This window comes from Mustelus asterias, chromosome 5 (genome assembly GCF_964213995.1).
Source record: "Mustelus asterias chromosome 5, sMusAst1.hap1.1, whole genome shotgun sequence".
NCBI classification, from domain to species: Eukaryota; Metazoa; Chordata; class Chondrichthyes; order Carcharhiniformes; family Triakidae; genus Mustelus; species Mustelus asterias.
This window is the reverse complement of record NC_135805.1, coordinates 108,013,814-108,027,322: the sequence shown is the minus strand read 5'-3', so window position 1 is coordinate 108,027,322 and position 13,509 is coordinate 108,013,814. Positions and strand designations below refer to the sequence as shown.

The 13,509-nt window shown below is 43.1% G+C and overlaps 1 protein-coding gene across 2 annotated transcripts in view; it reads left to right on the top strand.

Annotated features, from left to right (window-relative positions):
• LOC144493749 (putative E3 ubiquitin-protein ligase RNF144A-A) overlaps positions 1-13,509 on the top strand; it is an 86,744-nt gene that overhangs the window by 53,921 nt on the left and 19,314 nt on the right. For both annotated transcript variants that reach the window (XM_078213190.1, XM_078213189.1), the window contains one exon: positions 7,348-7,498. In XM_078213190.1, the coding sequence (XP_078069316.1) occupies positions 7,348-7,498 (151 nt within the window). The remainder of the gene's footprint in view (positions 1-7,347; positions 7,499-13,509) is intronic.

The following is a 13,509-nucleotide window of genomic DNA, read 5'->3' as shown; positions in this document are numbered from 1 at the left end:
TGGACGGAGATTAATGCGCCTGGAACCCTGCAGCTCCGATCGGCGCCTCCAACTGCGCATGCGCAGAAAAAAATATGGAATGCTGCTCTCCTGGCACCTCCCTCCCGGGCCGGATAATGTCGCTCCTTGGCCCTCACAGACATTGCCCCATCCCCACAACATTACTGACCCCCTTATCCCCCCCACCCCCCCTTCCTCTCAGCCTGATCGCGGCCTGTCCCCCCCCCCCCCCCCCCCACTGATCTCAGGCAGAGTGGCAGCGGACCCCCCTTCCTCCCCACTGATCACAGGCAGAGTGGCAGCGGACCGCCCTTCCTCCCCACTGATCACAGGCAGAGTGGCAGCGGACCCCCCTTCCTCCCCACTGATCATAGGCAGCGCGGCAGCGACCCCCCCCCCCCCACTTTCCTCTGCCCCCCTCCCCACCACCCAACTGATGGGCAGAGTGGCAGCAGACCCACCTCCTCCCCCCACCACCCCCTTTCACCAATCTCAAACAGTGACCCATCGGACGCTTGGCACTTACCTCCTGACTAACTGGAGCACCCGAATCAGACTTCTATGGAGCATCTCTATTTCGTGCCGATTGTGGATGGGTGAACGCGATGATAAAGGGGGGAAGTGCTGGTAAAGTTGGGCGCGCAGCCCATTAAGTCAATTTAAATGCATGCAAATGCATTTAAATGGCTGTCGCGCCTGTTTTGGGCATGGTCCCGATCGCGGCCATTTTTGGGCCTTGGTAAAGGGGGAACCGGCACGGATGCGGGCGCAGATCGTGCTACTCATCTCACGCCTGACTTTACCAAGTTTTTGCGCCCAAAAACGGGCGCAACTTGATAGTAAAACCAGGCCCAGCAGGTCTGTCAGCACTTGTGGTGAGAGAGAAAGGGTGAATGTTTCCAATCAATGATCTCTGATCTGACCTGAGAGAAGTTGAATGATAAGTTTTGAGCAAGTAATGGGGGAAAGGTGGGGGAAAAGTACAAAAGGGAAAGTCTGTGATGGAATAAAGGGCAGGAGAGTTCATGATGCAAGGCCAAAGAGAATTAGAACGGGACAAGTGAAGAAATGAAAGTTTTGTCCAGAGGATCTTGAACATCTATCTTCTGAAAGTAAAGTAAAAAGAAATAAAAGAAATTACAGAAAAAAAACAAACCAGCAATGAAAAATGAAACAATATGATGTGCGGGTTAGATTGATTGGCTATGCTAAAAATTGCCCCTTCGTGTCCTGAGATGTGTAGATTAGAGGGATTAGTGGGTTAAAATATGTAGGGATATGGGGGTACAGCCTGGGTGGGATTGTGGTCGGTGCAGACTCGATGGGCCGAATGGCCTCTTTCTGAACTGTAGGGTTTCTATGATCTATGAGGGTAGAGGCTGTGACCTAAAATTGTTGAATTTAATGTTGACATCAGAAATCTGTAACCTAGTCAAAAGATTAGATGTTGTTCCTCAAGCTTGCATTAAGCCTGCAGGAGGCTGAGGCCGGAAAGGTCAGTGTGGGCGTGCAGTGGAGAATTCAAATGGACTAGCAACTGAAAGCTTGGCATTCATACTTACAGACTGATTGAGGTGCCCTGCAACAAATACTAGTCAACATCTTCCTGCTTTTGAAAATGAAAATAGAATAATTTTCTTTTGATTATCATGAGAAATGAGGGAAGGCGGTGGTGTAGTGGAATTGTCACTGGACTAGTAATCCAGAGACCCAGGGAAATCTGCCAACCATATCTGGTGTGGCCTACATATGACTCCAAAGCCACAGCAATGTAGTTGACTCTGAAATGGCCGAGCAAAGCGTTCAGTTCAAGGGCAATTAGGGATGGGCAACAAATGCTGGCCCAGCCAGTGATGCCCATACCCCACGAATGAACCTTTTAAAAATTAAAAGTAATGCAAGATGATTTTACTGTTGTTTTCTTTACCCCTTCATCCGTATAAAGCAAAATTTGCATGTTAAATGAAATTAGGCTAGATCATCTGAAAATGTAATTTTAGTAGAGAAAAATTGAGAGATGTTCAAGTGTAATGTCTTGAGTATTAAAAGATGTTTGAAGTTCACACTGTGACTCAAATCAGGTTTGACGATAGTTCCATGACAATGCAGCAAACATTCATATGCAAAACTGTGAATGGCCACCAATAAAAGACCTGACCCCACTCTGAATTCAAAACTCAAAGCTAGTTTTAAATTAATATTGTAAGTACAACAATGTCAAGCGTGATACTTTTCATGATTAATATTGATGGGAAAAAGTTGTCACGACATTTGTTCAATTTAATTACTATTTAGTCAGTACAGTAAGTTCAGCTGCATCTTGTTGTTTCATAGGTTGTACTGGATAAAGATTAACAGGTACATATTTTGACCGAGAAAGAGAATCTCAATTTTAAGCAGTTGTGCAATGAAATTTGTCTTTAACTGTCATCCATTCAGTACCTTTTGTTACAGCACAATATTTCGTCATATCACAGGTAGGAGGGAATGATTTATCTGTAAAGTATCCTCTTATTTTCATTCTGTTACATTTCTTCTATTTTATTTGCTAAACAATGTTCCTATCCTCGTTCGCATGCATTCCCAGGAGATTCCAGAGCTTTCATGTCCTATTGGTACGGAAATTCAAATTACCCATGGCTTCATCTCTTGATGAATCGTTGAAAAGTTGATCTTAAAGCATTTTTGTAATTCAATATCTGTTTTACACTAGAACAGATCAACTTGAGAATGAAAGGATTGTTGCTGGCAAAGCTTCTTCCCAGTAATTCTACACCAATAAAGTCAACTACAGAATCCACTGCACAGAAATAGACCAATTCACCCAATGCTCTGTGCCAGTGTTTATCCTCCACTTGGTCCATCTTCTACTCAAATTATCTCTTCCCAACCTGTCCACTTATCCCTCCATTCAGCTTCATGTGTGCATCAAACCTCCCCTTAAAGTGGTCAATGAATTATACTTGCAAAAATCAAGAGAACAAGGCCAGCAAGTGGCAAGTTTAATTCCGGGTTGATGCTGAGTCAGTATCTTGGGACAGTTGTAATTAATCTTAATTGCCTCTCCCAGGCTAGGCAAGTAAAATTAGAAAGCAGAATTCCTAATCCTGATTGCTTTCTCATTCTCCCTATTAGAAAGTAGACATGTTAATGTTGAGCTTGGCTTTAATGCCTCATACACTTGAATAACTTGCCATAAATCATTATGCAGCCTCACATTGAATGTATCCAAATAGGAGACAATGTCACAAGGGCAAAAACCCAACTACATCCAGTGAATAACTGAGAAAGTTGAGGAAAAAAACTTTTGAAAATAAAATTTTAAAAGAAATAGAATGAGGAGAATGGAAAATAAAGATTGTTGCTGAAACATTTTAAATCCTAGTTACTGGGTCCTCTCAGAGTGGATCTTCTGGCCGCTTCTGCTAGCGGGATGTTCTAGTCCCACCAAAGTCGACCCCTCACGGCAGGTTCCCAGCACCAAGGCAGGTGAGTCACACAGAAGCTCATAGACTCAGCGGACTGGAAGATTTCACCGGTGGCCAATGGCTCACTGCATCCGTTGTGGGAAAACCTGCCAGGAGGATGTCGGAATCCCAGACTTAGAACCCCTCATTTACCCCTTATTCAGAGTAAAGGAGTGGGAGGAGGGTGGCTCTGGTGGCACTAGGTCTGGCATCATGTGGCAAAGGGTGAGCAGGCAGGTAAGTGGAGCTGAGTTCATGAAAAGATCAGCCATGATCTTATTAGACCATAAGACATAGGAGCAATATTAGGCCACTTGGCCCATCGAATCTGCTTCGCCATTCAATCATGATTGATACTTTTCTCATCCCCATTCTCCTGCCTTTTCCTCATAACCCCTGATCCCCTTATTAATCAAGAACCTATATATCTCTATCTTAAAGACACTCAATGACCTGGCCTCCACAGCCTTCTGCAGCAAAGAGTTCCACAGATTCAGCACTCTCTGGCTGAAGAAATACCTCCTCATCCCTGTTTCAAAGGATCGTCCCTTTAGCCTGAGGTTGTGCCCTCTGGTTCTAGCTTTTCCTACAAGTGGAAACATCCTCTCCATGTCCACTCTATCCAGGCCTCGCAGTATTCTTTAAGTTTCAATAAGATCCCCCCTCATCCTTCTAAACTCCAATGGGTACAGACACAAGAGTCCTCATACGACAAGCTCTTCATTCCAGGGATCATTCGTGTGAACCTCCTCTGGATCTTTTCCAAAGCCAGCACATCCTTCCTTAGATATGGGGCCCAAAACTGCTCACAGTACTCCAAATGGGGTCTGACCAGAGTCTCATACAGCCTCAGAAGTACATCCCTGCTCTTGTATTCCAGCCCTCTCGACATGAATGCTAACATTGCATTTGCCTTCCTAACTGCCGACTGAACCTACACATTAACCTTAAGAGAATCTTGAACAAGGACTCCCAAGTCCCTTTTGTGTTTCTGATTTCCTAAGCATTTCCCCATTTAGAAAATAGTCTATGCCTCCATTCCTCCTTCCAAAGTGCATAACCTCACACTTTTCCACATTCAATTCCATGTGCCACTTCTTTGCCCATTCTCCTAACCTGTCCAAGTCCTTCTGCAGCCTCAATACTACCTGTCTCTCTACATATCTTTGTATTTTTATTGAATGGCAGAGCAGGCTCGAGGGGCCAGATGGCCTGCTCCAGTTCTTATGTTAATGCCGCAAACAGGAAATCAGTTGCAGCTAGAATGTAAGACCCCCTGCTCTTAGCTTGGGTTAATAAATGGCAAGTAACATTCCATGCCACACAAGTGCCAAGCAATGGCCGTCTCCAACAATAGAGAATCAGACCATCTGCCCTTGAAATTCAATAGAATTACCATTATTAAATCCCCCACTATTGTGATGATACTGGGCCTTTAAGAAATGTATTTATATCATGTTTCTTGTGAGGAGTATGTTTAAAATTCAGCTCTGGCTTATACGGTGTCAATTTGGCTGCAAACCAGGCAGCTCCATGATGAGAATGCAGGAGAACAAATAGTTTTCCCCTGGGGTTTCAGAGTAAGGTTTTGATTAGGTCAATTGACAGAGACAGTTATGTGTTAATGGGTAGAGCTAAGCTTACAGGGACAAATCAGTTTCTGCTTGGTTCTCAAAGAAATAAGAGGTGTCTCTCTTTCTCTCTGGAGACTGCTGTTTTGGAGCTGTCAGAAGACAGGTGTCTCTCTGTCTCTCTCCAGAGGTGTCCAAAGGCTCTAGGACTATTAACAAGTAAAAAAATTCGTAAGCCTGTGTTGTTTGCTAACTAGTTTTGAAGAGAAGTTAAGAGGAATATTACTAAAATTGGAACTAATAGAGATTAGCAGTTCGGAATTGTATCTTGTCATGTTTAAGTATTTCAGTTGGTAAAAGTTAAGCTAATTCATTTGTTATAGTTAAACTGTATTGTAAATAAAGTTTGTTTTGTTAAAAGCTCCCTAGTGTGTCAATAGAGTCATATCTGGAGTGAAACACCTTATCCTCACACTAATGCCAAAAATAAAATAAAACTCTTGGGGTCTAATTGGGCTTCATTACATACTTTGGGGTTTCTGCTCAAGTACCCTAACACTATCAACATCTAAGGTGTTACTATTGACCAGAAACTGAACTGGGCCAGCCACATAAACAATATGGCTACAAGAGCAGGTCAGAGGCTGGGAATTCTGTGGCGGGTAATTCACTTCCTGACTCCCCAAAGCCTATCCACCATCTACAAGGCCCAAGCCAGGAATGTGATGGAATTCTCTCCACTTGTCTGGATGAGTGCAGCTTCTAAAAAGCTCAGCACCATCCAGAACAAAACTCTATTGATCCGCACCCCATGCACCACCTTCAGCATTCACTCTCTCCACCACCAATGCACAGTGGCAGTAGTGTGAACCGTCTATAAGATGCACGCCAACAACTCACCAAGGCTCCTATGTTCCAAACTCATGATCTCTACCACTTAGAACATCAAGGGCAGCAGATGCATGGGAGCAGTATTACCTGCAAGTTCCCCTCCAAGCTACATACCATCCTGACTTGGAACAATATCAGTGTTCCTTCATTATCGCTGGGTCAGAATCCTGGAACTCCCTTCCTGACAGCATTATGGGTGTTCCTACATCCCGTGGACTGCAGCAGTTCAATAAAGTGGCTCACCACCACCTTCTCAAGGGCAATTTGAGATGGGCAATAAATGCTGACCTCACCACGATGCCCACATCCCATGAAAGGAATTTAAAACAAAGAGAATAGTCTTTATTTTTTAATTGAAGCCTCAATTACAGCAATAGCAAGTAGACATTTTAATGTCATATGCAAAGGATAATGTTGGGAATTTTAACTCGCCACTCAGGAAACCATGCAGGTGAACCATTAAAATGGAGTGGGTGAAATGCCACTGTATTCCAATTTTCAAATCACTTATTTTTCCGTCACATGAGGCACCTGCCTGAGTCAGCAGTGATGAGAAATATGCATCAATTCTTTGAACAATTTGGTTAAATAGGTTTTATTTCCTCCGGGTATACAAAATACCTTCAAAATTACATACACAGAACATTTTACAGGCTGAACCATAAGACATAGGAGCAGAAATCGGGCATTCGACCCATCACGTCTGCTCCGCCATTCAGTGAGATCATGACTGATCTGATCAACTCCACTTTCCCGCCTTATCCACATCATCTTTTTTTTCCTTTACTAATTAAAAATCTGTCTATCTCAGCCTTTAACATAACTTAATGACTCTAACATTGACTCTGTCTACACTTCCCGCTACATCAGCAAAGCAGCCAGCATAATTAAGGACCCCGGACATTCTCTCTTCCACCACCTTCCGTCGGGAAAAAGACACAAAAGTCTGAGGTGATATATCAACCGACTCAAGAACAGCTTCTTCCCTGCTGCTGTCAGACTTTCGAATGGACTTACCTTGCACTAAGTTGATCTTTCTCTACACCCTAGCTATGACTAACACTACATTCTGCACTCTCTTGTTTCCTTCTCTATGAACGGTATGCTTTGCCTGTATAGCGCGCAAGAAACAATACTTTTCACTGTATGTTAATACATGTGACAATAATAAATCAAATCAAATAATGGTCCAGCCTCTACAGTTCTCTGTGGTGAAGAATTCCACAGATTCACTACCCTCTGAGAGAAGAAATTCCTCCTCAAATCTGTTTTAATTGGGTGGCCCCTTACTCTGAGAGTAGGTTTATCATTGGGTACAAATGAAACCAGTTGCTGGTGTGCGGTAAACTGCTTTCTGCTCAGTTTCTTGTGCTATCTGGACCAGGTATGTTTTTTGAAAATGTTTTTTTTTTACCTAGCTCATTCTTTGAAAATGATGAGGAGGATGACGTTCCAATCAAACGTTGCCCAAAATGCAAAGTCTATATCGAAAGAGATGAAGGATGTGCACAAATGATGTGTAAAAACTGCAAGCATGCCTTTTGCTGGTACTGCCTGGAATCACTCGATGTAAGTGAATGAACATTTGTTTCAAAACAAAAGGAATATGTGAATGTTCACCATGAGACATATCGGATCATATTTGCACATATTACATTAATTCCTAAATGGGATACTCAGAATTATATGTATTTTATGTGGTTGATTTGCAATACATTTAAAATGCAGTTATGATGTGGTAAACAATTGTAATTAGTAAAGGAGTCTTACTACAACAATAACCCGGGCAACAATAATATACATTTATATAGCACCCTCAACCAGAAATGTAATCCCAATGTTCATCAGGGCGGGATTTTATGGCCTTGCTTGAGTGAGACCGGAAATTCCCGTCCGAGGTCAACAGACATTTCCATTGTCCACCCCTCGCCTGCTCCGATTCCGTGGCGGGTGAGGCGGTAGAATTCTGGCGTCAGTATCAAATTTCATTTGATAGCTCTCCCTCTCCATGAAGACCCTTGGGACAGTTTACCGCATTAAGATGCTATGTAAATGCAAGTTAAGGTTAAATATAAAGACTCTGCTGAATTTTCAGAGTTTTTAATATTAGCTTCATGTAGAATTTGACTGCTGTGTTTTCTATGGTGAAGTGCTGCACTGATTTAATCTTGGGCCTAGCATGCAATGCAATCTTTTTCTATCGAAGTTCAGCTGTGAGAGAAGAAGTAAATAGTAACTAATCAGTGCAATGATTCAACCTGTAGGAAGGGTTTTTCTCCAGAATTGATCCCAGGTAGAATAATTGTGGCCGTTATGGGTTACTTCAATGATAGCCGCTGCTCACCTTCTCACCTCAATATATTAGACCTGATATTTATGGGAAGTAGGGAGTTAAGGGGGGTAACTTTAAGCAGTCAATAAATGCAGGAGTTCAGCCGAATTTAATATAAGATCGAACTTGAATTTTCTTTTTGGTTTCCTGCCCAGCAACTAGCCAGATTGATCAGCTGAGGTGGAAAGGTCGGCTGCAGAAGGTTGTGGGCCAAAGAGGAAGGATCATTGAAGAGATCCTGGAACGAGGTGTTGGGGGGGAGGAGGGGGTGGGGGGAGCGGTTTGAGGGTAGAGATCTCAAGCGAGCTGAAGTTCAGCACTTACTGCTGTATTTGAAAGTTTTCTCTTTCCTTTGGCTGCCAAGTTTCCTGAGCTCTGGAAAACCTAGTTCAGGGCCAATAAATCCAAATAGCTATCAAAATCTAAGATTGCAGCCTTATTTAAATACTCTATTTCTGATCCATCAAACGGGGAGTAAGTTGGTCCTCATCTGACACTCTACTCACCCTGATTAAAACAGATGTAGACACATTTTCCATTTTTAGGAATATAATGTCCATCCATCTTACCTCTCTCCCGTCCATTCTGGCTTTTGGAAATTCCCACCATTGTTTTTATTCTGTATTCCTCATTCAGTCCAATAATGCATCATTTAAAGATTGGGGGTTACTTTGAGAATTTGTAATTGTTTTCAGTGCACAGGCCTTTGTTCCTGAATGGGGGTACCAAGGTGTTCTGGATCGACATTGAGTAAGGAGTCTAACAACACCAGGTTAAAGTCCAACAGGTTTATTTGGTAGCAAACGCCACTAGCGTTCGGAGCGCTGCTCCTTTGTCAGATGGAGTGGAAAGGAGCAGCGCTCCGAAGGCTAGTGGCGTTTGCTACCAAATAAACCTGTTGGACTTTAACCTGGTGTTGTTAGACTCCTTACTGTGTTTACCCCAGTCCAACGCCGGCTTTTCCACATCATGACTACCATCGACATTGAGTTGTTAGGGAGTGGTTACCCTTTGGTAAAAACAAAGCTTAAATTAGTTTAATTTAAATTCTCTCCTGTTAGAATGATGTACGTGGTCTAGCTCATCCTTGACTTGACTGTAGCCTCTAACCGTTTTGTCAGCAGACCAGGATGATTTGTCTGGGGTGATCTGACAAAAAAGTCTTGCTGATTTTTCTCATCTATTCACACCATCTGAGCATATGTACCTAACAACGTAACCAGCGCTGACTTCACTCATGAGATCAATTCTACAAACGATCTTTAGTGAGGCTGAGATATAAATCTGTGTATTCTTGTGCAGTGCTTTCATGATACAGACAACTTAAATATACAGCCACTGAAAGGATAAGAATAGAGCGATCAGCTTTAATGTTTGTACTTCCAGCATGGGTCTGATAGCTCATGATGTCCTCATTTGCATTATGGATTCTGCTAATGTGAGCAACATAATAATGTACACTTTGGGACTAACTGTAGTGTGAGCTCAGATTACTCACTTTACTGATCTGATCTGGATAGAGTCGATTCATCCCACTTAGAATACAGTAGGTTACAACTCGCTAGAATGTAGGCTTGAACCCATGACTTTCCCTTCATAAGATAAATGCAGGCTCAGGACCTGTATCTGTGGTGTTGGCCTGTTTCTTTCTCTTGACCTCGTGTTTTGCCGGAATTTTCTGATTTAATGGGTCAAATTTTCCCCAAATTGCACAGAATGCCAGAACAGCGAGAAAAGCACTATGAAATATGCTAGTTTCATAGCTGCTTTTTAACACCTGATCAAACGGCACGCTGCAGTTTCAGAGTGCTGGTGTGGATTGCACAGCCATTTGTGGGGGGGGGCAGTTGCCTAAACATAGAACATAGAACATTACAGCGCAGTACAGGCCCTTCGGAACCTCGATGTTGCGCTGACCTGTGAAACCAATCTAAAGCCCATCTAACCTACACTATTCCAATATCATCCATATGTTTATCCAATGACCATTTAAATGCGCTTAATGTTGGCGAGTCCACTACTGCTGCAGGCAGGGCATTCCACGCCCTTACTACTCTCTGAGTGAAGAACCTACCTCTGACATCTGGCTTAAATCTATCACCCCTCAATTTAAAGCTATGTCCCCTCGTGTCAGCTATCACCATCCGAGAAAAAAGGCTCTCACTATCCACCCTATCTAATCCTCTGATCATCTTGTATGCCTCTATTAAGTCACCTCTTAACCTTCTTCTCTCTAACGAAAACAACCTCAAGTCCCTCAGCTTTTCCTCATAAGACCTTCCCACCATACCAGGCAACATCCTAGTAAATCTTCTTTGCACCCTTTCCAATGCTTCCACATCCTTCCTATGATGCGGCGACCAGAACTGTACGCAATACTCCAAGTGCGGCTGCACCAGAGTTTTGTACAGCTGCAACATGACCTCGTGGCTCCGAAACTCAATCCCTCTACCAATAAAAGCTAACACTCCGTACGCCTTCTTAACAACCCTATCAACCTGGGTGCCAACTTTCAGGGATCTATGCACATGGACACCGAGGTCTCTCTGTTCATCCACACTACCAAGTATCTTACCATTAGCCCAGTACGCTGTAATCCTGTTACTCCTTCCAAAGTGAATCACCTCACACTTTTCAGCATTGAACTCCATTTGCCACCTCTCAGCCCAGCACTGCAGCTTATCTATGTCCCTTTGTAACCTGCAACAACCTTCCGCACTGTCCACAACTCCACCGACTTTAGTGTCATCCGCAAATTTACTAACCCATCTTTCTACGCCCTCATCCAGGTCATTTATAAAAATGACAAACAGCAGTGGCCCCAAACAGATCCTTGCGGTACACCACTAGTAACTGAACTCCAGGATGAACATTTCCCATCAACCACCACCCTCTGTCTTCTTACAGCTAGCCAATTCCTGATCCAAACCGCTAAATCACCCTCAATCCCATGCCTCTGTATCTTCTGCAATAGCTTACCGTGGGGAACCTTATCAAACGCTTTACTGAAATCCATATACACCACATCAACTGCTTTACCCTCATCCACCTCTTTGGTCACCTTCTCAAAGAACTCAATAAGGTTTGTGAGGCACGACCTACCCTTCACAAAACCATGTTGACTATTCCTAATCAAATTATTCCTTTCTAGATGATTATAAATCCTATCTCTTATAATCCTTTCCAAACCTTTGCCCACAACAGAAGTAAGGCTCACTGGTCTATAATTACCAGGGTTGTCCCTACCCCCCTTCTTGAACAAGGAGACAACATTTGCTATCCTCCAGTCTTCTGGCACTATTCCTGTAGACAATGACGACATAAAGATCAAAGCCAAAGGCTCTGCAATCTCCTCCCTAGCCTCCCAGAGAATCCTGGGATAAATCCCATCCGGCCCAGGGGACTTATCTATTTTCACACTTTCCAGAATTGCTAACACCTCCTCCTTATTAACCTCAATCCCGTTGAGTCCAATAGCCTGTATCTCAGTATTCTCCTCGACAACATTGTCTTTTTCCTGCGTGAATACTGACGAAAAATATTCATTTAGCGCCTCTCCTATCTCTTCAGGCTCCACGCACAACTTCCCACTACTGTCCTTGACTGGCCCTAATCTTACCCTAGTCATTCTTTTATTCTTGACATACCTATAGAAAGATTTAGGGTTTTCCTTGATCCTACCTGCCAAAGACTTCTCATGTCCCCTCCTGGCTCTTCTTAACTCTCTCTTTAAGTCCTTCCTGGCTAACTTGTAACTCTCAAGCGCCCTAACTGAGCCTTCACGTCTCATCTTTACATAAGTCTCCTTCTTCCTCTTCACAAGAGATTCAACTTCTTTAGTAAACCACGGTTCCCTCACTCGACCACTTCCTCCCTGCCTGAGAGGTACATACTTATCAAGGACACCCAGTAGCTGTTCCTTGAACAAGCTCCACATTTCAATTGTGCCCATCACCTGCAGTTTCCTTCCCCAACCTATGCCACCTAAATCTCGCCTAATCGCATCATAATTTCCTTTCCCCCAGCTATAACTCTTGCCCTTCTGTATATACCTATTCCTTTCCATCGCTAAAGTAAACGTAACCGAATTGTGGTCACTATCACCAAAGTGCTCCCCTATCTCCAAATCTAACACCTGGTCTGGTTCATTACCCAGTACCAAATCCAATGTGGCCTCGCCTCTTGTTGGCCTGTCTACATACTGTGTCAGGAAACCCTCCTGCATACATTGGACAAAAACTGACCCATCTAAAGTACTCGAACTATAGCTTTTCCATTCAATATTTGCAAAGTTAAAGTTAAACTTGTAACAAAGATGGGATTCTGAGGTCGGGGCATTGTTTTTAAAGAGTGCCCCAATCTCAAAGTAAGGTTGCAGCACTGATTGAGCCCACCCCAGCAGCAACTTAGTTTTTTAAAGAATGTTTAAGTTTTTTTATTTATTAGTGTCACTAATTAATGTAAGTAGGCTTACATTAACACTCCAATGAAGTTACTGTGAAAATTCCCTAATCACCAAACTCCGGTTTGGGTATGCTGAGGGGGAATTTAGCATGGCCAATGCACCTAACCAGCACGAAGGAAACCGGAGCACCTGAAGGAAAGCCACACAGACATGGGGAGAATGTGCAGACTCCACACAGTGACTGTAGGCTCCATTCATTCCTTTGAATAGACGGAGATGGCACTGATCTGATGAATTTCTTTTATTGAACAGAATTTAAAATGACAGAAAACAAAAAAAAATGGAGAGAGAGAGAGAGAGACTGCCTTCTCTGCCAGTCCTGTACTGCTCAAAACAACCCAAACAAACTGAACAGGTCTCGAAAACAGACTGATAGCTAAACACACAGTTCCACAATATATCCATCTTTACCTCGCGGCTTTGCAGATGTTGCTTATGAAAAGCTTTGTTTGGCTTATGAAAAAGCCTGTTTTTGCTGGCATTTTACTTTCAAAAATGCAGTCAATTTTTCTAGCTAACCCAGCATGCCTTCTGAGTCATAAAATGAGGTCAAGTTAGTTTTTAAAATGTAGTCAAGTTTTTTAAGCTTAGCATTTAAATGCAATTGAATAGGCAGAAATATCTTAAACTGAAGTCTTTGCATAAATGAGGCAAATCATACACATGCTCAACAGTGACCCAAGCTGGGAGTCGAACCTAGGTCCCTGGCGCGGTGAGGCAGCGGTGCTAACCATTGTGCCACCATGCTGTCCCATTGATTGGGATGCCCCAATACAAAAAAAG